Source organism: Rana temporaria, chromosome 3 (assembly GCF_905171775.1).
Source record: "Rana temporaria chromosome 3, aRanTem1.1, whole genome shotgun sequence".
Classification (NCBI taxonomy): Eukaryota; Metazoa; Chordata; class Amphibia; order Anura; family Ranidae; genus Rana; species Rana temporaria.
The window spans coordinates 314,441,457-314,466,277 of NC_053491.1; the positions used below are offsets into that span (position 1 = coordinate 314,441,457).

Below are 24,821 nucleotides of genomic sequence, written 5' to 3' on the forward strand. Positions count from 1 at the left end.
TACATTATCTATATAACAAAGGATACATTAAATGATTTAAAAGAAAAAAAATCATATTCAAATTAACAGTCTTGACATTTCCAAAAAATATTGCTTAAGAATGTATATGCACCATTAGAAACAATATTTTATATTGTATTCTAAACATGTCACATCTTTTTAAAAGGCAAGCATGCCAATGAATTAGAATTGATTTTACAATTTAATTGTTCACACAGGATGCAGCTTGAATATTAGGCACTAGATGTCGCTCTGCAACAACTTTTAGCAGGAAGCAGAGGACTGAATATGCTTTTCTGTTTCTGATGCTGCATATCGTAGTACAACAACATCGGCCATGATGTATTTTTTATTCTCTGCTGTGGATCTTCAGTAAATGTTAATGCCACCCCTACTGGAAACAATTACAACCTTTTGCTTCAGTGATTCTAAGATATGTCTAGCACCAATCTTCATTATAAAGGAAAACCCAGCTTGGTTCATTTTTTGTTGCTCCAAATGTCTTTGGATATGGTTCTGTGTCAGCTGCATTATAGCATCCCAGAGGAATCCAAACACGGCACCTTTGTTGGAAGAATTGCACAGGATTTGGGACTGGATTTAGGTGAGATAAATTCAAGAATGTTACGTGTTGTCTCTAGAGATGAGAAAGAATATTTCCAGGTGAATCTGCAGAATGGAATTATGTTTGTGAAAGAGACAATTGATAGAGAGCTGTTGTGTCCAAGCATACAGTTGTGTATGATTCCTCTGCAGGTTATAGTGGATAAACCTGTACAGATGTATAGAGTGGCTATAGAAATAGAAGATATAAATGACAATAGACCAGCTTTCCCATCCTCTGTGAGTAACCTTGTAATTTCTGAAGTAATGCCTGCAGGGGCTCGTTTCCATGTAGAGGGAGCAGTTGATCCAGATCTTGGAACAAATGCTGTTACAAATTATGAGCTCAGTGCTAGTGATTATTTTGCATTGGATTTCCAGAAATATATGAATCAGATCAGATCGTTAGAACTTGTATTAAAGAAATCTCTAGACAGAGAAAAGCAGTCTGTTCACAATCTCACACTTACAGCTTATGATGGTGGCAAGCCAAGATTGAGTGGTACATCTGAAATCATTATCACAGTGGAGGATTTTAATGATAATGCTCCAACATTTAATCAGCCATTTTATCAAGCTAGTGTGATTGAAAATGCTCCAATAGGATCATTAGTAATAAAAGTAAATGCCACAGATTTAGACCAGGGGAAAAATGGCGAGATTTTATATGCATTTAGTAAATCAGCAAAGATAGATATCAGCAAAATTTTTAGTTTAGACAAGCATACAGGGGAAATACGAGTGAATGGAGAAGTGGATTTTGAACAGGCACAGATGTATGAAATACAAATTGATGCTCTGGATAATGGGGATGTTCAGTTGGTTGGACATTGTAAAGTTCTAGTGACTGTTGTAGATGTCAATGACAATCCCCCTGAGATGACAGTAACGTCACTTGCTGTGTCTGTTCCTGAAGACTCCCCACAAGGGACAACTGTTGCCATCATCAGTATTCATGACCAAGATTCAGGATTAAATGGAAAAGTGAGTTGTAACATCACTGATTCTTCACCCTTCAAAATACACTCAGCATTCCAAGGGGATTTTTCTTTAATTGTAAATGGGAAGTTTGATCGGGAAAAAATATCTAAGTATGAGGTTGTAATAGTAGCAAGAGATGAGGGCTTACCACCATTGTCAGTTTCAAAGACTCTTAAAATTGATATAAGTGATGTGAATGACAATGCTCCCTTATTTCAGAAAATGTATGATACAATTTTTATCAAAGAAAACAATCCACCAGGTACTCATGTATATACTGCATCAGCATCTGACCCGGATATTGGGCAGAATTCCTTCATCACATATTCTATTAGTGACATCACTGTTGATGGGATCCCCATATCTTCCTATGTCTCTATCAATCCAGAAAATGGAAAAGTATTTGCTTTAGTTTCATTTGACCATGAACAAGTGCATTATTTCCAGTGTCACATAAAAGCAACTGATGCTGGTCTACCACCTCTTGACTCAAATCTTACCCTGAATATTTTTATTGAGGATATCAATGACAATGCTCCTACTTTTATGCCACTTTTTCCTGCTTTGGCAATAAGAACTCCAAAAACATTTCAGCCTGGACACTTAGTTACTAAAATGAGAGCAATAGATATTGATTCAGGATACAATGCTCTGTTGTCTTATTATTTTAAGGATCTCTCAGGAAAAGCCCCATTTGTTATATCTCAGCAAACAGGAGAAATTAGATTGAAGCGGACATTTACAGATTCAGATAATGAAGAATATAGACTAATAGTGGTGGCACGAGACCATGGAGAGCCAATCATGACAGCAGTAACAGAAGTTGTTATCTCCTTGGTGGAATCTGGAGAGGAAATTCTTTATGTTAATCAGGAATCCAAAGCAATTACTGAAGAATTTACAGAAGCAAATATCTACTTAGTTGTTGCCATCTGTGTAATATCAAGCATATTTCTCATTACGCTAATTGCCTTTACAGTTTTAAGATGGCAAAAATGCAGAGATGAGGTAAATGACCTAAAAGACAATTACAAGATCTGTTCAAACACTGGAGGTAGTTGGATGTACTCTCAACAAACTCAGTACAGAGTATGTTCAAACTCAATCCAACGAAAGAGTGACTTAATAGTTTTCACTCCAAATAGCTCTCAAATGTCAAATAATGAAGAGCATGCAAACCAACCCGGGGCTCTACTAAATGCAACTTATCAGGTAAGTTTGAATAAAAAAATTGCTATTTTTACTCTTTAAACAGCAAAATCACAATTTACTTTTTATTCTTGCTAATATGATGCATCAAATACACAACCACTGAAATTTACTACGGTAACAACTTCACAAAAACGCAATATGTAAAGATGAAGTCTAGTAGTATCAAACAAGACAGTAATAGTGAGCTAAAAGTTAGGTAACCAAATCATTTTTTGAACAGCTATTGCAGAGGCCTTGGTTGCTAACGAGCAACATGAATAAGAAGTACATGCTCCAATAAAAAATGCGTTTGGTTCACCACTGCTCATAGAAGAGCTTTCAGAGCTTAAATGTCTCCAGTCATAAGGAAATAATCTATGTAGAAGATTGCCAAACTCTAAGTTAGTCACAGGTACCCAATGGGATTATCATTGAAGATTTTTTTCTTCTTTTTAAGGTTTCTTAAGGGTTTCATTTGTTATATGTTTGTTTAATAGAGTGAACGGATCTTACATTAGAGCAGAAATTACATGTGACAAATCTAACTAATATTTAGTGCATTTTAAAGTGGACATGCATATGTGTTTGTGATCATAAACATGTAATCGATCCTATTTTTGAAGAGGTTGCAGTGGGTTTTAGTAAAAAATCCAAACATAACAAAATAATTTAATTCACAATTATGTAGTATGACATTCTAGATATAATTAATTTCTGGCATATTAGATCTGTACTATTAATTACATACACTGTGGCTCAATCAACCCTTTGCATTAAACAGTGGAATTACTGTATATAACACTAATGCCGCATACGCACAACCGGAAATACCGACAACAAATGTTCGATGTGAGCTTTTTTCCAACCGTGTGTAGGCTCCATCGGACATTTGCTGTCGGAACTTCCGACAAGAAAAATTTGAGAGCTGGTTCTCAATTTTTCCGACATCAAAAATTCAGATCGTCTGTATGCAATTCTGACACACACAAATCCTATGCATGCTCGGAATCAATTCGACAAATGCTCGGAATCATTGAACTTTTTTTTCTCGGCTCGTTGTAGTGTTGTACATCACCGCGCTCTTGACGTTCGGAATTTCCGACAACATTTGTGTGACCGTGTGTATGCAAGACAAGTTTGAGCCAAAATTCCATCAGAAAAAAATCCACGGTTTTGTTGTCGTAATTTCTGATCGTGTGTGCGCGGCATTACAGTGAAAATTCTGTATCTTCTCTTTTGCCTAGCAAAACTGGCCTCTGATAATACCATCAGTGTAATCTCATGATTAGAAGGAGGAATAGATGGGATATTCTCCTTATATTCTACTAATATGCTTCTGTGCCCAGGTACCTAGTTAAATGTGAAGACTACTGGTAATTAAGAATGATATGCAGGTACATCTGATTGTTTTACCACATATTACACAGTGAAAATAGACGACGATACTGTATATTGTGTAGAAAAAGATTAAAAGGTTATTAAAATCTCTTATGTATTCACATAACCAAAGTATACTTTTATATCTATTTGTCGGATTTGAATCAAATATAAACAGGATTTTTATAAACGGCATAGAAAATAGAGCCATATATGTCCTTGAAGATTGTTTAGGTAAGAAAGTTAGTTATAGAAATATTGTCAAGTTAACTAGTGTATTCTGACACTACTATATTGGTCTGGGTAACCTGGGTTACCTCTGGTTGTGAAGAGATTTAGCAATATTTTGTATTGTTTATTTGTAGTTGAAAACTTTTCTTAGGAAGCCGTGAAGGTTGCAGTTAAAATAAATTACTTATTTGTAGGCATTCAACCTGAATATCAGATCATCACATTGGGGCTGGTTAACTAGGTTAAGTGTATATAGGAGTATCTAAATAAACACAAGCATTTCAGAGGATTTATAGACAAAGCTAGTAGTTAGATCTGCAATATACATGTATTGATAAGGTTGTCCAATATATACAAATTGCACACTGAACAGTATTTACAAAAAAATGTACAGTTCAACCACTTCCCTAACGTATTCTAAATTGACGTGGGCAGGAACCTCTCATGCCTTCGGGTGGGCATGATACAATGTACCCCTGTTCTCGCTGTTTGTGCACGCCCCTAGGGTCCAATCGCAGCCGGTCACAAATGTCAACAAACGTCTGGTTCTCCTCCTCAGTGTGTGATGATATCTAGAAACAGCACATTACTGTATTACAGTACTGTGCCCGATTGCCCCAAAATAAAGAGTACCTGTCTATAAACCCATGAGAGTATCTGTCTGTAAGCCCATCACAGTACCAGAGTACCTGCCTGTAAGCCCATCAGAGTACCCAGGCACCTGTCACAAGCCAATCAGAATACCCGATTTCCTGTCACCAGCCCATCAAAGTACCCGAATACCTGTGACCAGTCCATCAGAGTACCCATCTGCAGCCCAGAGTACCCAAATACCTATCTGCAGTCCATCAGAGTACCTGAGTAGCTGTCTGCAGCCCAGAGTACCCGAGTACCCATCTGCAGCCCTGAGTACCTATCTGCAGCCCAGAGTACCCGAGTACCTATCTTCAGCCAAGACTACCTGGGTACCTATCTGCAGCTCATCAGAGTACCCGTGTACCTGTCTCTAGCCCATCAGAGTAACTGTCTCCAGCCCATCAGAGTACATGCGTACCTGTCTGCAGCCCATTAGAGTACCTATGTACCTATCTGTAGCTCATCAGAGTACCCGAGTATACAGTATCTCACAAAAGTGAGTACACACCTAAATTTTTTTTGAATATTTTGTTATATCTTTTCATGTGACAACACTGAAGTAATTACATGTTGCTATAATGTAAAGTAGTGAGTGTACAGCTTGTATAATAGTGTAAATTTGCTGTCCCCTCAAAATAACTCAACACACAGTCATTAATGTCTAAACCACTCGCAACAAATATGAGTACACCAAAATGTCCAAACTGGGCACAAGTAGCCATTCCCCCCCCCAGTGTCATGTGACTCATTAATGTTACAAGGTCTCAGGTGTGAATAGGGAATAGGAATGTTAATTTTGGTATTATTGCTCTCTCATACTGGTCACTGGAAGTTCAACTCTGCACCTCATGGCAAAGAACTCTCTGAGGATCTGAAAAAAAATGTTGCTCCAAATAAAGATGGCCTAGGCTATAAGAAGATTGTCTAGACCCTGAAAGTGAGCTGCAGCTCGGTGGCAAAGACCATACAGCGGTTTAACATGTTCCACTCAGAACAGGCCTCGACCAAAGAAGTTGAGTGCACATGCTTAGCATCATATCCAGATGTTGTCTTTGGGAAATAGACGCATGAGTGCTGCCAGCATTGCTGCAAAGGTTGATAAACATATTTGTTGTAATTAAACTCCTAATGCTGTGTAACATCAGTGTCATAGATGCACCTTGTCTTTCCAGATATTCAGTACAAAGACAAGTGTGTTTTGCCTACAGTCAATCCCTTCCCTTCGGAGACTGGGCCACAAGGCAGTATTCCAACATGATACCGACCCCAAACACACCTCCAAGATGACCACAGCCTTGTTAAAGAAGCTGAGGGTAAACGTGATGGCCAAGCATGTCACCAGACCTAAATCCTATTGAGCATCTGTGGGCATTTTCAAATGGAAGATAGAGGAGCGTAAGGTCTCTAACATCCACCAGCTCCCTGATGTTGTCATGGAGGAGTGGAAGAGGACTCCAGTGGCAACTTGTGAAGCTCTGGTGAACTCCATGCCCAAGAGGGTTAAAGCAGTGCTGTAAAATAATGGTGGCCATACAAAATATTGACACGTTGGGACCAATTTTCACATTTTCACTTTTCACATTTTCACATCAGAGTACCTAACTGCAGCACATCAGAGTACCCCAGTACGTATCTGTATCTCATAAGAGTACCAGAGTACCTGTCTCTGGTCCCTCAGAGTGCCCGAGTACCTGTCTCCAGCCCATCAGAGTAACCAAGTACCTGTCTCCAGCCCATCAGAGTACCTGAATACCTATCTGCAGCCCGTCAGAGTACACAAGTACCTGTGGGGTAATTTTGTGGGCGTTTTCCATTGTTCTGGTGCTCTAGAGCCTTCACAGGTGTGACAGGTAGTCAGGAAATTAGATGTGTAATTTATGTCCCTATATCCCCCCTCTCCTTTCAGTACAGTGGCTAATACAATGCACCCTAATTGGTCACTACACCTAGCAAATGTATATTGGGCACAGCCTGATTGGAGGATTTAAATAAGGCTTCTGTTTACAACACATGTGAGATGAGATAAGGTAAGACAATGGAAGTAGAAAACTATATACAGTAACACCAACAAAGAAACACACTTATTGTTTTAAATATATTTTCATCTAACTAATAGATATTTCTGTGTACAATATTATTTAAACAAACTCACATAAACTCCCACATAAACTCATTATCTGACAGATTCAAAAAAATGAATTTTGTCTTTGCAAAATGGATTTTAGATTAACTTAGTAAATGGGATAAATTGTATATATGTACAGTGAATAAATATTGATTTTATTGAAAAAATGGCATTTGCAAAGGAATGTATTTTCCAGTACCAAAATGAGCAATTAAACCATGGTGTGTCTAAAATAAAACATTTTTTTTCAAGTATCTAATTGCAGTTTAACATAAAAAACACTAACTTTAAAAAAGTCTTAGTGAACTATATGCGTGGGTAATTGTTAATATACATATCTTTATGTGCATGTTTAGACGTTGACACATAAAGCCATGTACAACATTTAATACCCTGTGGATTGGAATAGAGATTTCTAAGATACTATTCTATTGACATGCTAGATAGAATGGTGCATACGTTTTTTAGACCGGATTTATTTTAGGTAAAATGTTGACATGCCCATGCCTTACCACATTTTATTGGAACAGAAGGCACAAAAGAAGCATTATGTGAATTTTCAACACAGACGGAAAGTATCAACACACTGTACACATTGAACATCAGCATACAATCAGCCAGGTTCGGTGATAATGATCCCTGTGCACACATACATTCAGGTACAAAAATGGGCTTGTGCTAAAAATATTCAATAGCAACTCATCCCTACCTGTTTATTTGATTTATCAGACTTCCTATTGTCATAGATCAGAGTAAGATACCTGACCCTAAACTCTGGATTAAAAAATCTATATACAGTATATTATTCAAGTACTGTATGTATTCTTAACTCAAAAAACATACCTTCTATTGCTCTCAGCCTCCTCCAAATCTTAAATTCCTTATTTTTTTTTTGCTTCTGCCAACTTCCTGTTAGAGGGTGGCTACATTTGTTCTTCATGGTTCCACTGTAAGCAGGAATGTAGTAATTCTCTCTTGCTTGCTCCTAAGATGAACTATGGACTATGGCTTAAGGACTATAGGATTTGTAGTATGCATATAGCACTACACTTGACTGCAACTAACATGTACTGCTCATTTTAAAGGAAGTGAGGGGTAATAGAGGGTTTTCGCAGTTTGTGTAGGACTTACAAGGAGGCAGAAAATCACAGTAAGAAATTATTTAATGCAAAATAGGTTACCGGGCCATTAAGTAGTGGATTTGTATGTATGATTTTTGGAGCCTAAAGATAAATAAAGTTTATTGCCACTTTAAATACCCAGTTATGTGAAGATAATTAAACACGCACATGAACTTTAATGGCATCCCAGCCAATGTTGAGTTGGCCTACCTTTTGCAGCTAAAACATCTTCAACTCTGTTGGGAAGGTTGTCCACAAGGTTTTGGGAGTGTGTCTATGGGAATATTTGACCATTCTTCCAGAAGCGCATTTGTTAGGTCAGGAACTGATTTGGACGAGAAGGCCTGGCACGCAGTCTCCACTCTTATTAATCCCACAGGTGTTCTGTTGAGGTGAGGTCAAGTTCCTTCACCCCAAACTTGCTCATCCATGTCTTTATGAACCTTGCTTTGTGCACTAGTCCAAATCATTTGGTCAGGGGGGATTATGGTGTGGGCTTGTTTTTCAGGTGTTGGGCTTGGCCTCTTAGTTCCAGTGAAGGGAAATCTTGAGGCATCAGCATATGAATCCATTTTGGAAAATGTCATGCTCCCAAATTTGTGGGAACAGTTTGAGTTTGGGGATGGTCTCTTCTTGTTCCAACTTGACTGCCCACCAGCAGCATGGTCCATACAGACATGGATGAACTCATTTGGGGTAGAGGAACTTGACTGGCCTGCACAGAGTCCTAACCTCAACCTGAAACATTTGGGATGAATTTGAGTGGAGACTGCGAGCCAGGCCATCTCGTCCACATCTGTGCCTAACCTCAAAAATGCGATATTGAACCCTACGGACGTGTAAAGGCAGGTGTCCCAATACTTTTGGTAGAATAGTGTGTATATATATATATATATAGTACTTCTAACATGGAGAAAGTCCCCCATTATTCTTCTTCACCTTCTATTTCATATACACAAGTAGTATAGCTTTTAATGATCCTGAGTAAATGTGTCCCTGGGAAGGAAAGTTATTTAATTGTAATAAAACTTAAAATTATATCAGGATGTGATCTGTGGCATTGATGTTACACAGCATTATGAGTTGATTTTCATTGTTTATGACACTATCTATGCATTTGTAAGGTTTAGTATCACACAGCGCTGCATTTTCTGTTTTCTGTATATATGTTTTCACAGATTATGGGATTGTGATCAATGCTTAGCAGCTGTGAATTTGCACTTGTTGCACAGGAATTGTTATATCACACCTGATGCTAGGTTGTAACCTCAGGTTACTTTATACCTGATGCTGATTGTAGTCTCAGGTTGCTCTAGAGTAGCTCGCAAGATTTATATATATTCATAAAGAAAAATCATAAATAGGAAATATTTACTTTGCAAATTACATGTGGAAATAAAATGGCCAAATAATATTCAGAATTAAGTATAGACACATGTTTTAGTGACACCAGCAATTATTTCAGTGAATCTTTGGGCATTTGTTAGGGATGAGCTTCGAGTTTGAGTCAAACTCATGTTCGACTCAAACATTGCCTGTTCGCCCGTTCGCCGAACAGCAAACAATTTACAGCAAATTCGAAAAGCAGCGGAACACCCTGTAAAAGTCTATGGGAGAAATCTAAAGTGCTAATTTTAAAGGCTTATATGCAAGTTATTGTCATAAAAGGTGTTTGGGTACCTGGGTCCTGCCCCAGGGGACATGTATCAATGCAAAAATAAGTTTGAAAAACGTCAGTTTTTTTTGGCAGCAGTGATTTTAATAATGCTTAAAGTGAAACAATAAAAGTTAAATATTCCTTTAAATTTCATACCTAGGGGGTGTGTATAGTATGCATGTGAAGCAGCAATTGTTTCCCGTGCTTAGAATTGTCCCTGCACAAAGTGTCATTTCTGAAGGAAAAAAAGTAATTTAAAACAATTGTCGGCTCCCAGCAATACAGAGAAAAGGCATTGAAGGCATTGATAAAATTTCCTTCAGAAATTACACTTTGTGCAGGGACAGTTCTAAGCATGGGAAACAAGCGCTGCTTTACAGGCATACTATACACACCCCCTAGGTACGAAATTTAAAGGAATATTTTACTTTTATTGTTTCACTTTAAGCATTATTAAAATCACTGCTCCCGAAAAAAAAACTTTTTTTGCATTGATACATGTCCCCTGGGGCAGGACCCGGGTCCCCAAACACTTTTTATGACAATAACTTGCATATAAGCCTTTAAAATTAGCACTTTAGATTTTTCATGTTCGAGTCCCATAGACTTTAACGGTGTTCGGATGTTCGAAACAATTTATTGCCTGTTCGCATGTTCTGATGCAAACCAAACTGGGGGGTGTTTGGCTCATCCCTAGCCTGTGTTATATCACAGGGCATATGTGTGGATAGCAGGGACGAATCCGTGGGGCAACGGGGCAAATGCTCCCTCTGAGAAAATAGTGATCAGGCCGGTGGGTGAGCAGAGCGGGCGGGCAGGCAGCCATGCCAGTAAGCACCCAGTGGGTAAGCTAGAAGGCAGTACAGTGAGCGGGTGGGTGGACAAGCAAAAAGATGATCTTATCTCTCACTGCCCACCCTGCATCACTGCAGTTCTGCCCTCACTTTTCAGCTGGGGTAGCAGAGAGATTACATCATCTCTCACTGCCCACCCTCACATGTGCTGAAAAGCTGGGGAGAGAAGCCTCTTTCTCTGCTGTTACTATTGTTGTAGGATAGTGACAATCTGTATCTAGTGGCAAGCACTGTGGCAAGTGACAATCCACATATTGTGGCAAGTGACAATCCACATCTTGTGGCAGGCAACATGGCAAGTGACAATCCGCATCTGGTGGCAGGCGACGTGGCAAGTGACAATCTGCATCTGGTGGCAGGCAACGTGGCAAGTGACAATCCGTACCTGAAGACAGGTGACGTGGAAAGTGACAAGCTGCATCGGAAGGCAGGTGACATGGCAAGTGACAAGCTGCATCTGGTGGCAAGTAATGTGGCAAGTGACAAACTGCATCTCGTGGCAGGTGACATGGCAAGGGACAAGCTTCATCTTGTGGCAGGTGACGGTGGCAAGTGACACACTCAGGGCTCCCACTGATTCTGCATTATGGTGAGTTGAACTATTTCATTTATATTACAATGTAATAATTAGAAAAAATGCGCTTTAATCATCCTGACACCATATCAACCTTGGTGCCGTGATGATTGAAGCGCCAACACCAACCATTGCCCCGACAAATTGCCCAGAAAAAATATTTTCTGCCAGTGCCCCTCCCAAGACTAGACTCTGGATCTGCACCTAGTGGATAGCTCTTCTAAATATATAGAAAAATACTGAGTTTTATACATTTTAGAAGATAAAGGTATTCAACCTCAAGAATGTAAATACAGACCTCAAATATAAATAACATATATTTTGGCCTTTGAATGTTACATGTTGTCTCTGGAAATGAGAAGGAATATTTCCAGGGGAATCTGCAGAATGGAATTATTTTTGTTAAAGAGACAATAGACAGAAAGCTGCTATGTCCAGCATACAGTTGTACATTATTCCTCTACAGGTCATAGTGGATAAGCATGTAAAGATGTATAGGGTGGATATAGAAACTATAAACGACAATATATAGAGGGAACAATTGATCCAGATTTTGGAATAAATTATGTTCCAAATTATGAGCTCAGTGCCAGTAGTTATTTTGCACTAGGTTTCCAAAAATGTATGAATCAGATCGAACCATTAGAACTTATATTAACCCCCCTGGCGGTATTCCCGAGTCTGACTCGGGGTTAGATTTTTGTGCTGCGATCGGTAACCCCGAGTCAGACTCGGGCTCGCCTCGCTGGATCCACAGGCAGTGTTTACTTACCTTGTCCCTGGACCTCGCTCGATTCACACAGCATCCTCCTGTGCCGCCGATCTCCGTTCCCTGCGATGTTACGACGCACGGGAGCGGAGAACGGCGCCAAATTCAAAAACTTAAACAAACACATTACATACAGTATACTGTAATCTTTTAGATTACAGTACTGTATGTAAAAAATACACACCCCCTCTGTCCCTAGTGGTCTGCCCAGTGTCCTACATGTATTTTTATACAATAAAAACTGTTCTTTCTGCCTGAAAACTGTAGATTGTCCATAGCAACCAAAAGTGTCTTTTTATGTAAAAAATGGTTTTAGAGCAGCTAGAAAACAGCGATAATAAATTATAATCACTTGCAGAATTGTGCGATAGTGATTTATGGGGAAATTCGTCATAAAAAAATAAAAGTAATGACAGCGACAATTCTGCAACTGAGCACATTTCAGTGATTTTGAGTTGATTACATTATTGAATAATTTTTATTATAATTATATTATTATTTGTTATAATTATTTATAATTATTTATTATATTATAATTTATAATTTTGTTTTTAAAAAAAATTCATACCCGGAATGCCTACAAGACTCTTGTTTGGTCAGATTTAAGTGAGTTATTCCTAAGAATTACAGGCCTACAGTATAAATCACCAAATTTCCTTGCAAATAATGGTACCGCTTTCAGCACCTTTTTTTCTGAAAGAATCATACCGCCAGGGAGGTAGATATGTGCATTCCCGTTCGTACGAATGTTATTTTCGTACGAAAATGTTCATTTTCGTACCCGCAGAATAATGTGTACATACGAAAAAATTAAAGCACCAAAATACGAAAACAACGGGATTACGAATGAGCCGCATAACGAACAACCGCAAATACGAATGAACGATCTGACGAAAATACGACAAAACGAAAACGGCAAAAAAAAGGAAAATGACATCTATAACAAAAGATTTGCATTCTGTATCCTGTTTGAATCCCCTCTCTGCTCGTATCCTCAGCCGCATGTCCACATGACACCTACAACAAAAGATTTGCATTCTGTATCCTGTTTGAATCCCCTCTCTGTTTGTATCCTCAGCCGTATGTTCACACGACATCCACAACAAAAGATTTGCACTCTGTATCTTGTTTGAATCCCTTCTCTGTTCGCACCCTCAGTCGTATGCTCATATGACATCCACAACAAAAGACCCGCACTCTGCATTTTGTTTGAATCCTTTCCCTGTCCGTATCCCCAGTCGCATGCTCACACGACATCCACAACAAAAGACCCGCACCCTGTATTTTGAATTCCTTTTTTCTGTTCGTATTTTGGATTCAACAGAATGCAAATCTTTTGCCACAGATGTCACATGAACACACGACCGAAAACACCAAAAGAAAAGGGACCCAAAACACAGAATGCAAATCCCTTGCCACAGATGTAATTTTCGTTTTTTTGAATGGGCAATGAGTGTAGTTAGAAGCAGCTTCTATTTTGTGCTGAGTAGTACAGTAAAGCCAAAAACTATTCTGTGGATTTTCATCTGAAGGGAGATCAGTTGGCCAGACTTTTGAACCCAAAAATGGTTTTCTGATGGAGTTTAAAAACGAACAAATTTTCTGAGAACGAACGGAAAACGATCGTTTTTATGTTTGTTGTTAAAAAAGTCTGACCAAGTGTATGGGGCTTAACAATCGTTAATATGGATGAGCCGCGTGTTGAAAGTGCCGCGAATCCCACGATATATTTACGAAAGTACAAAATGACGAAAATCCTTTTTCTGTTCGTATCTTCAGTCGCATGCCCACATGACATCCACAACAAATTGTCATAGATGTCACACGAACACACAACCGAAAACACGAACAGAAAAAGGAATCCAAAACACAGAATGCAAATCATTGACGAAAATTCACGAAAAGTATTGTCTAACAAGTAATGAACATGAATTAAACAGAATAACGAACCATCCTGCATGTACGAAAATAAAACGGTAACGAAAATACGAAACGATCGGAATACGAAAAAATCTCGTCGTATGAAAAACGAACGGGAACGAACAGGAAAACGGGCGTCTTACGAAAAACGAACCTACGGAACGATACGAAACAGAACAAAAAAAACGAAAAAAAATTCTGTGCACATGTCTACAGGGAGGTTAAAGAAAATGAAGTGCTACCTCTAAAATCACAGTTGAAGATTCTAATGATAATCCTTCTGTCATCCATTTTATCAAGCTGGTGTAGATGTCAATGACAATCTCCCTAAATTGACAGTGATTTCACTTTATCAAAAACAATCCACGTGTTCCCATGTGTATACAGCATATATATGATTTTTTACATTTTAAGATATTCTGATCGTGGTCTTTGTATAATACATGTGATGTCAGGTTGTATTATTAGAATATTTAACAAGTATTTTTAAAAAGACTGGTGATCATATTGTACCATTGGTAAGGTAATGTAATTGTACAAAGTTGAAACTTTTTTTATGCTTATTGTTATAGTACATGTTATGAAATGTACCCTCGACATGTTAATTGTTATGGTATAACTCTATTGGTCTACAAGAACATGGCTACCACTACTTAGAAACTAAATTAATCTAGTGAAAAAAACACATGTAATAAATTCAGAACCAACTTAAAAATCAAGTTATATTAGTAACTAAATACAATAAATAAGCAGCTGTCCAACACTTAAACACTTGGGGGGCAATGAAGGGGTTAAGTGTGTCCTAGGGAGTGATTCTAACTGTGAGGGGGGCTGGGCTACAAGTGACTTGACAGTGATCACTGCTCCCGTTGACAGGGAGCCGTATGTTCTGTCCTGTCACTAGGCAGAACAGGGAAATGCCTTGTTTACATGTCCCCATTCTGCAGCTCTGTGACATGATCGTGGGCACCCGGCAGACATCAAGTCTGCGGGACAACCGGTTATGCTCACAGAGCACATGGCACGCGTGCACCCACTATGCTGCGATTTAAAGGGGACGTACGGGTACGTCCCTTTGCACATCCGTGCCTTTCTGCCGATGTATCGTTGTGCAGTGGTCAGCAAGAGGTTAATCACAACTGCAGTTTTTATTTTTTGACAAATAAATGAATGAAAACTGAAAATTTTCTGCAAAAAAAAAAAGTTTTTATAGTTTGTTATAACATTTTGCAATCAGGTAATTTTTCTCTTTCACTAATGAGGCACTGATGGACACTGATAGGCTGTACTGATGGGCTCTGACAGGTGGCACTGATGGGCAGCACTGATATGCAGAGGCACTAATGGGCACAGATTCACAGCACTGGTGGGCACAGATTGGCAGCACTGGTGGGCATGATTGAGACTGTGCTGATAATCGGGACACTGATAATCAGTGCCCGGATTATCAGTGTCCCTTTTAGAGAAGCTGGTTATCAGCTCTCTTCTCCTCCCCTCATGCTGTCAGGTTTGGTTGGTTGCTGATTGGTCGGTAAGTTTGAGCCTGGATATTCTATGTTTTTGTATGTTTATACGCCCATTCCAGCGCTCCTTATTATACCATTCATAGGTAGGGGCAGTGACTATTGTTTGTTGCATGAGGAAAGGAGTGCCGATTACCGGCTTCTGTTTACATCCATGAGCAACTGTGATTGAACACAGCTGATCACATAATAAAGAGCCGCTGAATGGCTCTCTATCTCAATCTGTGTTCAGCGGTGTCCTTTGGACACCACTGATCACAGAGTGCGCTGCCTATACACCATAGTGAACATGCAGCATTTGACAGCTTCCCAGAACTAGCCAGCCATGCTGTAGCCATCATTCAGCTATAGTGCAGTTGGCAGGTGGTTAAAAAAATTCATACAGCAGCAACTGAAATTTATTGGTTAATTTGATTTGTCTATAATTTATGCATGACAAAACTACATTGTTACATTTTGATGAACTTAAAATATTTATTGTTATAGATTATAACCATTCATATTTTAGTATCTTGAAAAGATTTTTGAGGGTTTTAGTCAAATTATAGTTCAAAATCCATACTTATGCAGCAAAATGTTTTAAACTTATTAGGTCAGTATATCTATGAATTGAGAGTGGTATATCTGTTCTGTCTACAACAATCAATTGTGATCAATTAGGAAATAACTAAAAGAGATAAAAAACATATTTTTATTGTGGTGACCATATCTTTTTGAAATTGTTTCAATATAACAGACAATATACTTTAAATGTCATAGTATTTAAAAGGTCCTGTTTTGTTATGTTAGCTCCTTCAGGGCACGCAAGGGACTGTAGGGTTCATTTTAGCTTAAACAGATGTTGATACATACTTTTGGACACATCCAGCTAGATATTTCAATTTTGGTATGTTGAGTTATAAATTTGGGAGTTGAAACGTGTGCTTTGTTTTGTTTAGATTTATTCCCAAAGCAGTCATGATTATTTTTGCTTAACTACTTAGAGTCAACAAACTGAGCAAACATTATGTTTTAAAGGGGTTTACTGACATTTATATTCAAATATATGTATTAGGTCTGCCAAAACGTTCTAATATATTATATTATATATTTACATTTTACATTTATTGTTAAAATATATTATTATTACAGAATATTATAATGTAATTTATTATCACTGCTATAACTACTGCCAGTTCAAGTTCTTTCAGAATTTCATACATAACCTTTTTACACTGTACACAACAAATTAAAAATATTTTCACATTTGGGTAAGAGTTTTATATTATCTGACATACATTAATAAGAAATAGGTACATTTTTTTATGAGATATTTTTGTGATATATATTTGTATTTTATGTTGCACAAAACAGGTTGAGAAATTTCTATAAAAAATATATTATATACATATTCTAAGCATATTTTTCAATCCAAAATATACAAAAAGGAAAGAATGAGCTATGTTTCACCATTCCTCAGTTTAAAACAAAACAAAACAAAAGTAAACACTTCAGTTATTACTTAAAATATACATATTCTCAATGCAACTGCAAATAGAATAATAAACATGTATTTTAAATATGTCATATCTTTTTAAAAGGAGAGCATGCTAAATGATTTAGAAAAAAACTTACACTCTATTTGATCACACAAGATGCAACTTGAATATGAGACACTAGATGTCACTCTCCACCAACTTATAGCAGGAAGGTTAGGACTGAATAGGTTTCTCTGTTTCTGATGCTGTGTATCCTAGTGCAACAACGCCGGCCATGCTGGATTTTTTATTCTCTGCTGTGGATCTTCAGTAAATGTCAATGCCATCCTTACTGGGAAAAGTACCACCTTAAGCTTCAGTGATTCTAAGATATGTCTAACACAAACCTGCATTATCAAGTAAAAGGCAACTTGGTCCATTTTTTGTTGCTTCAAATGTCTTGGCATGTGGTTCTGTGTCAGCTGCATTATAGCATCCAAGAGGAATCCAAACACGGCACATTTGTTGGAAGAATTGCACAGGATCTGGGACTGGATTTAGGTGAGATTAATTTTAGAATGTTACGTGTTGTCTCTAGAGATGAGAAGGAATATTTCCAGGTGAATCTGCAGAATGGAATTTTGTTTGTTAAAGAAACAATAGACAGAGAGCTGGTGTGTCCAGGCATACAATTGTGCATGATTCCTCTGCAGGTTATAGTGGATAAACCTGTACAGATGTATAGAGTGGCTATAGAGATAGAAGATATAAATGACAATAGACCAGTATTTCCATCCTATGTGAAAAACATTGTAATTTCTGAAGTAATGCCTGCAGGAGCTCGTTTTCATGTAGAGGGAGCAGTTGATTCAGATCTTGGAACAAATGCTGTTACAAATTATGAGCTCAGTGCCAGTGATTATTTTGCATTGGATTTCCAGAAATATATGAATCAGATCAGATCATTAGAACTTGTATTAAAGAAATCTCTAGACAGAGAAAAGCAGTCTGTTCATAATCTTACACTTACAGCTTATGATGGTGGCAAGCCAAGATTAAGTGGTACATCTCAAATCATTATCACAGTGGAAGATCTTAATGATAATGCTCCAGCATTTAATCAGCCATTTTATCAAGCTAGTGTTATTGAAAATGCTCCAAAGGGATCATTAGTATTAAAAGTATTGGCCACAGATTTAGACCAGGGGAAAAATGGTGATGTTTTGTATACATTTAGTGAATCAGCAAAGGAAGATATCAGCAAACGTTTTAGCTTAGACAAGAATACTGGGGAAATTCGAGTGATTGGAGACGTGGATTTTGAACAGGCACAGATGTATGAAATACAAATAGATGCCGTGGACAATGGAGATGTTCAGTTGATTGGACATTGTAAAGTTCTAGTGACTGTTGTAGATGTCAATGACAATCCTCCTGAGATGACGGTGACTTCACTTGCTGTGTCTGTTCCTGAAGACTCCCCACAAGGGACAACTGTTGCCATCATCAGTATTCATGACCAAGATTCAGGATTAAATGGAAAAGTGAGTTGTAACATCACTGATTCTTCACCCTTCAAAATACACCCAGCATTCCAAGGAGATTTTTCTTTAATTGTAAATGGGAAGTTGGATCGAGAAAAAACATCTAAGTATGAGGTTGTAATAGTAGCAAGAGATGAGGGCATACCACCGCTATCAGTTTCAAAGACTCTTAAAATCGAAATAAGTGATGTGAATGACAATGCCCCGTTATTTCAGAAAGCTTATGATACAATCTTTATCAAAGAAAACAATCCACCAGGTACTCATGTATATACTGCATCAGCATCTGACCCGGATATTGGTCAGAATTCCTTCATTACGTATTCGGTTAGTGAAAGCATTGTTGATGGGATCCCCATATCTTCCTATGTCTCTATCAATCCAGAGAATGGAAAAGTATTTGCTTTAGTTTCATTTGACCATGAACAAGTGATTTACTTCCAGTGTCACATAAAAGTGATTGATGCTGGTTTACCTGCACTTAACTCAAATCTTACCCTGAATATTTTTATTGAGGATATCAATGACAATGCTCCCACTTTCATGCCACTTTTTCCTGCATTGACAATAAGAACTCCAAAAACATTTCAACCTGGACACTCAATTACTAAAATGAGAGCAATAGACATTGATTCAGGATACAACGCGCTGTTGTCTTATTATTTTAAAGATCTCTCAGGAAAAGCCCCATTTGTTATATCGCAGCAAACAGGAGAAATTGGATTAAAGCGGACATTTACAGATTCAGATAATGAAGAATATAGACTAATAGTGGTGGCTCGAGACCATGGAGAGCCAGTCATGACAGCAGTAACAGAAATTTTCATCTCCTTGGTGGAATCTGAAGAGGAAATTTTTTATGATAATCAGGAATCCAAAGGAATTACTGAAGAATTTACAGAAGCAAATATCTACTTAGTTGTTGCCATCTGTGTAATATCAAGTGTATTTCTCATTACACTAATTGCCTTTACAGTTTTAAGATGGCAAAAATGCAGAGACGAAGTGAATGACCTGAAAGAAAATTACAAGATCTGTTCAAACACTGGAGGTAGTTGGATGTACTCTCAACAAACTCAGTACAGAGTATGTTCAAACTCATTACAACGAAAGAGTGACTTAATAGTTTTCACTCCAAATAGCTCTCAAATGCCAAATAATGAAGAGCATGCAAACCAACCTGGGGCTCTACTAAATGCATCTTATCAGGTAAGTTTAAATAAAAATATTGCTATTTTTACTGTTTAAACAGCAACATCACTATTTACTCTTTATTTTTGCTAATATGATGCATCAAATATGCAATCACTGAACTGTATCATACTATGAAAATGAAGCCTAGAAGTATCAAACAATACAGTTATTATAGTGAGCTATAAGTTAGGTAGCCTATTTTTTAAATAGTTAATGCTGAGGCCTGGGGTACTAGGGTGCAACATAAAAAGAGTCCTTGCCACACAAAACAAAAAACACATTTGGTTCACCACTGCTCATTGAGGAGCTAACAGAACTTAAATATCTTCATTTACAAGACAAATATCTATAATTGAAAACTACTAATTTTAGTCATAGATACCCACTAGATTCTATGAGATTGATATTCAAGATGTTTTTTCTACTATTTTAATATTTTAAGGGTTGAATTAATTATGTCTGTTTAATGCAGATAATGAAGAATGAAGAAAAAGTCTTAAATTTGACCAGTACAGTACATGTTACAAAGCTAATGTATACTATTTGGTGAATTGAAAAGTAGAGATACATCACTGTTTGTTATATAACAATTTCAAATATATCTTCTTTTTGAAGATGTTTCGGCTGGTTTTTGTGAAAATCATATATTCAGACCTATCAAACTAATTTATTTCGAAATGTGTAGTATGACATTGTATGCAGATATAATTATTATTATTAATTTTCTGGTATATTGGATCTGTACTACTAATTACAACCTCCTTGACTCAGACAACCCTTGCCATCAAACATTGGAAGACAAGCATTTTGTGAATTAGATGGTATTTACAGTAGGCATTCTGTACCTTATCTTTTAACTAGGCCAAATGTCCTCTGATTGTGTCATCAGTATATACTACAATTAGAAGGAGGAAAGGGTGGGACCTGAACCTTATGCTGTAAAACTACTTGTATCTAGTTAAATGTGCAGACTTAGGAATCATAAGTTAAAGGCCCATTTTTGGAATGCTTTTCCACATATTAAAGAGTAAGACCAATGTACAATTTTTTAGGTAAAAAAAAATCTTATGCATAACATAAAAAATATATATTTTTACATTTGTGTCTATTTATCAGACTTTATAAAATGTTAACAGGATTTTTATTAACACTGTAGCAAATAAAAGCCTAGGTAGGCAAAATCATCATAGAAATATTATCAAGTTAGCCAGTGCATTCTAAGGCTGTTTTATTTTGTTTGGGTTTCTTGGGTTATTTCTGGTTATGAATAGGTTGAGCAATATTTAATATTGTTTATTTGTAAATTAACACTTTTCTATGGAAACAGTAAAGGTTACAGCTAAATAAAAGATTTATTTGTAAAAATTTGGCCAGAATATCAACGGGTTGACTCACAATTGGAACTGACTACCTAAGCTAAGTGAATCCTGTTTTGTTTTAATTTTGCTTACAATTTAGTAATCTACCGCACTTCACCTTCAAGTTTAAACACGCTGTACTCTTTATTTATTTGGTCTGGGTAGCTTGGGTTATCTCTGGTTATGAAAAGGTTGAACAATATCTAATATTGATTATTTGTAGTTTAACATTTTTCCTTGGAAGCAGTAAAGGTCGCAGCTAAAAAAAATATATGCATTTGTAAGAATTGGGCCAGAATATCGGATCATAACATTGAGGCTGACTCACTAAGCAAAGTGAATTTTCTCTAAACTTTTAATTTCAATCATCTAATCTTCAGGGGAAAATCCTGTTTTGTTTTAATTTTGCTTACAAATTGGTATTCTTTGCAATGATTATCTTTATTTCACCTCACTTTACCAATTAACAATTCACCTTCAAGATCGAACATGCTGTACTCTTTAAGTAAATCAGGATCATTGTCTTACTAGTTATGAATCACGTGGCAATATTTACTAATGGATATGCATGTACAAAAGAGCATCAATTACTGTATACACAAACAACCAAATTGTATCCTTGTAGTGTTTACAATGCACTCATTGTTTATATGGGCATTGGTATACATAGGCTTCAGTTAACATATGCTGAGTTTACTGAAAAATTAGAGTTGCTATGAAATGAACTCTTCAACACCAAAATCTGCATCAGCTAAGACATGGTAATTCTAATATAAATACATGGGTTTTGAAGTGTCCATCTAGTTGCTGTTACGATTTTTAAACATGCAACCCACATATAGTGTGCACTGCAATCATTAAAGGAAATTGTAAAAAGAACACATTAAAACATTTTACGTTCATTTATGTATCTTTATGTGCACATGCATACGTTCACACACACAACGGCACGTGCAAGATTTAATACACTGCGGATTAGTATTGAGATTTCAATGGTAAGATCCTATTGACATGCTGGATAGTACTACAGATTTGTTTTTTTTAGTCCTGATGTTTTGGCCAGCGCTTGCATATTTTTTATTGTTTTTTGTACTCCCAAATTCATTTTTAAAACAATGTTTTTATTTTCAGGTAAAATTATGACATGTATATTCCTTATTGCATTGTATGCAACAGAAAGCACAAAAGAAGCATTATTTGAATTTTCAACACACATGGAATGCTAGAAACATATTGTACACATTGAACATCAGCATGCAATTAGCTAGGTTCAGGGATCATGATCACTTTTAATGCATACATCCAGGTACTTATACAGGCTTGCAATACATATGTATTTTTTATTTTTATTTATCAGGCTCATTGAGGACTCCCTATTGTCAAATACCTGAGTAGGGTAACCTGCTTGAGTCCATTTGCTAAAGTGAAATTTAAGTGATATCTATTCATGTATATGGTTGTTTTAAACAAATATCACAGGTATCAGTAATCAGCTAACACTAAATGTATTTGATATAATAAAAAAGAAGAAAAGCATCTCATTCCACCACTTTTAGCCTGTTATTGGATTGGTTTACAACAATATGGGTTTAAATATAAGTAGACAAAACTGATATGTTAATTACTTCAGAGCATTTTTTGTGATTCTGCACTGTGTTGTTTTAACTGACAATTGTGTGGTCGTGTGATGTTGTACCCAAACAAAATTGACATCCTTTTTTTCCCCACAAACAGAGCTTTCTTTTGGTGGTATTTGATCACCTCTGCATTTTTAATTGTTTGCGCTATAAACAAAAAAAGAGCGACACTTTTGAAAAAAAACAATATTTTTCACTTTTTGCTATATTAAATATCCCACATAAATGTTTTTTTTAAAACACATTTCTTCATCAGTTTAGGCTGATATGTATTCTTCTACATATTTTTGGAAAAAAAATTGCAATAAGCATATATTGATTGGTTTGTGCAAAAATTATAGCGTCTACAAAATAGGTAATAGATTTAAGGCATTTTTATGGCATTTCTATTATTATTATTATTATTATTATTATTATTATTTTACTAGTAATGATGGTGATCTGTGTTTTTTTCATGACTACGACATTGTGGCGGACAGATTGGACACTTTTGACACTTTTTTGGGACCATTGACATTTATACAGCGATCGGTGCTATGCATAACCACTGATTAATGTATAAAAGACACTGACAGTGAGGGGTTAAACACTAGGGGGCGATCAAAGGGTTAACTGTGTTCCCTCAGTGTGTTCTAACTGTACGGGAATGGACTACCTAGGAAATGACAGAGGTCACTGCTCCTGATGACAGGGAGCAGTGAATCCCTGTCATGTCAACTGTCAGAACGAGGAAATTCCTTGTGTACAAAGTAATCACGGGAAGTTGGAGAACATCGAGTCCTCCCGACCCGCGGGCACGCTCCTGCAGCATGCATAGGGAGCGAGCGTGCGCCATCACCCGCTACTGAGCCTACGCCGATCTACACAGGAGAGCCACTGTGCCGCCGTCAAATGATGGTGGCCGGTCTTTAAGTGGTTAAGATTGGTTTACTAAAGGAATTATTAATACTTATTATCTAAATTGTACCTGTGTTCACTTTAAATATCCATATGTGAAGATAAAATACATAAACAGTAATTTGCTTTTTATGGATAGGATTAAATAATTAGACATGTGCACACTGAAATATTTTGTTTCGTAATTTCGTTTTCGTCCAAAAAATACATGTATTTAGTTACTCCCGAAATTCATTTATATTTATTTAGTTTTTTGTTAAAAAAATGCATTCGTCCGAAAATCCAAATTAAGGTTGAATCTGTCATTGAAGGCTTATGGTGTCTGTCGAATGTTCTAAAAAAAAAAGAAGGTTCGATAGAATCTTAAAAAAAAAAAAATTGACTCTTTATGTCTCTCTATGTCGAATCTTCATGTCTCTCTATGTCGAATCTTCATGTCTCTCTATGTCGAATCTTCATGTCTCTCTATGTCGAATCTGTCATTGAAGGCTTATGGTGTCTGTCGAATGTTCTAAGAAAAAAAAAAAAAGATTCGACAGAATCTTAAAAAAAAAAAAAAAATTTAGACTCTTCTCAATGTCAAATCTTCATGTCTCTCTATGTCGAATCTTTTCTCTCTATGTCGAATCTTTTCTCTCTATGTAGAATAATATTGGACTAATAGAGATAAGGTTAGGCACATTCGACCGCAACGAAAATGAAAATAAAGCATTTGTTTAGGTCGGATCTTTCGGTTTTCGTTTTCTGTGCATTAGTTTTCTGTGCTTTCAGTATCGTTTGTTAAAACGATGATGAAAATACCTGAAATTCCTACGAAAATGCATTCGGACGAAAACAAATGCACATGTCTATAAATAATTAACATTTTTATTTTCTCATTTTATTGAGTGAACATTGTCTCCTCTGTAAGTATATCTGTTAAGTCTTGGTTATTAAATTATCTGGAAACTATGAATAATAATTTTTTTGAAAAAGCAGCATAGAATGAAATATTTTGTTTCGAAAAGCCTTTTCTCACAAGCATGCTTTTCTGACAAGGAAAGCAAGCACGCTTACTAATAACAATATTTAGATAACCCATTCTAGTTAGTAAATGTGTTTTTATGACTAGCTTAAAAGATTAAGAAAACCCTACCAAGATATTACCACCTTCCTTGCATTGCTCTGTAAAT

At 36.8% G+C, this 24,821-nt stretch overlaps 1 protein-coding gene across 4 annotated transcripts in view; it reads left to right on the forward strand.

Moving 5' to 3' along the window:
* Positions 1–24,821, forward strand: part of LOC120932468 (protocadherin alpha-C2-like) — a 385,799-nt gene that overhangs the window by 47,208 nt on the left and 313,770 nt on the right. Inside the window, exon 1 of one of the 4 annotated variants that reach the window (XM_040344837.1) lies at positions 305–2,796. The exons of 2 other annotated variants lie outside the window; for them this stretch is intronic. In XM_040344837.1, coding sequence (XP_040200771.1) covers positions 436–2,796 — 2,361 coding nt within the window. In that variant the 5' untranslated portion in view covers positions 305–435. Of the gene's footprint in view, positions 1–304; positions 2,797–17,230; positions 19,773–24,821 lie in introns of those variants that run through there. One more of the 4 variants, XM_040344838.1, reaches the window with a different exon arrangement.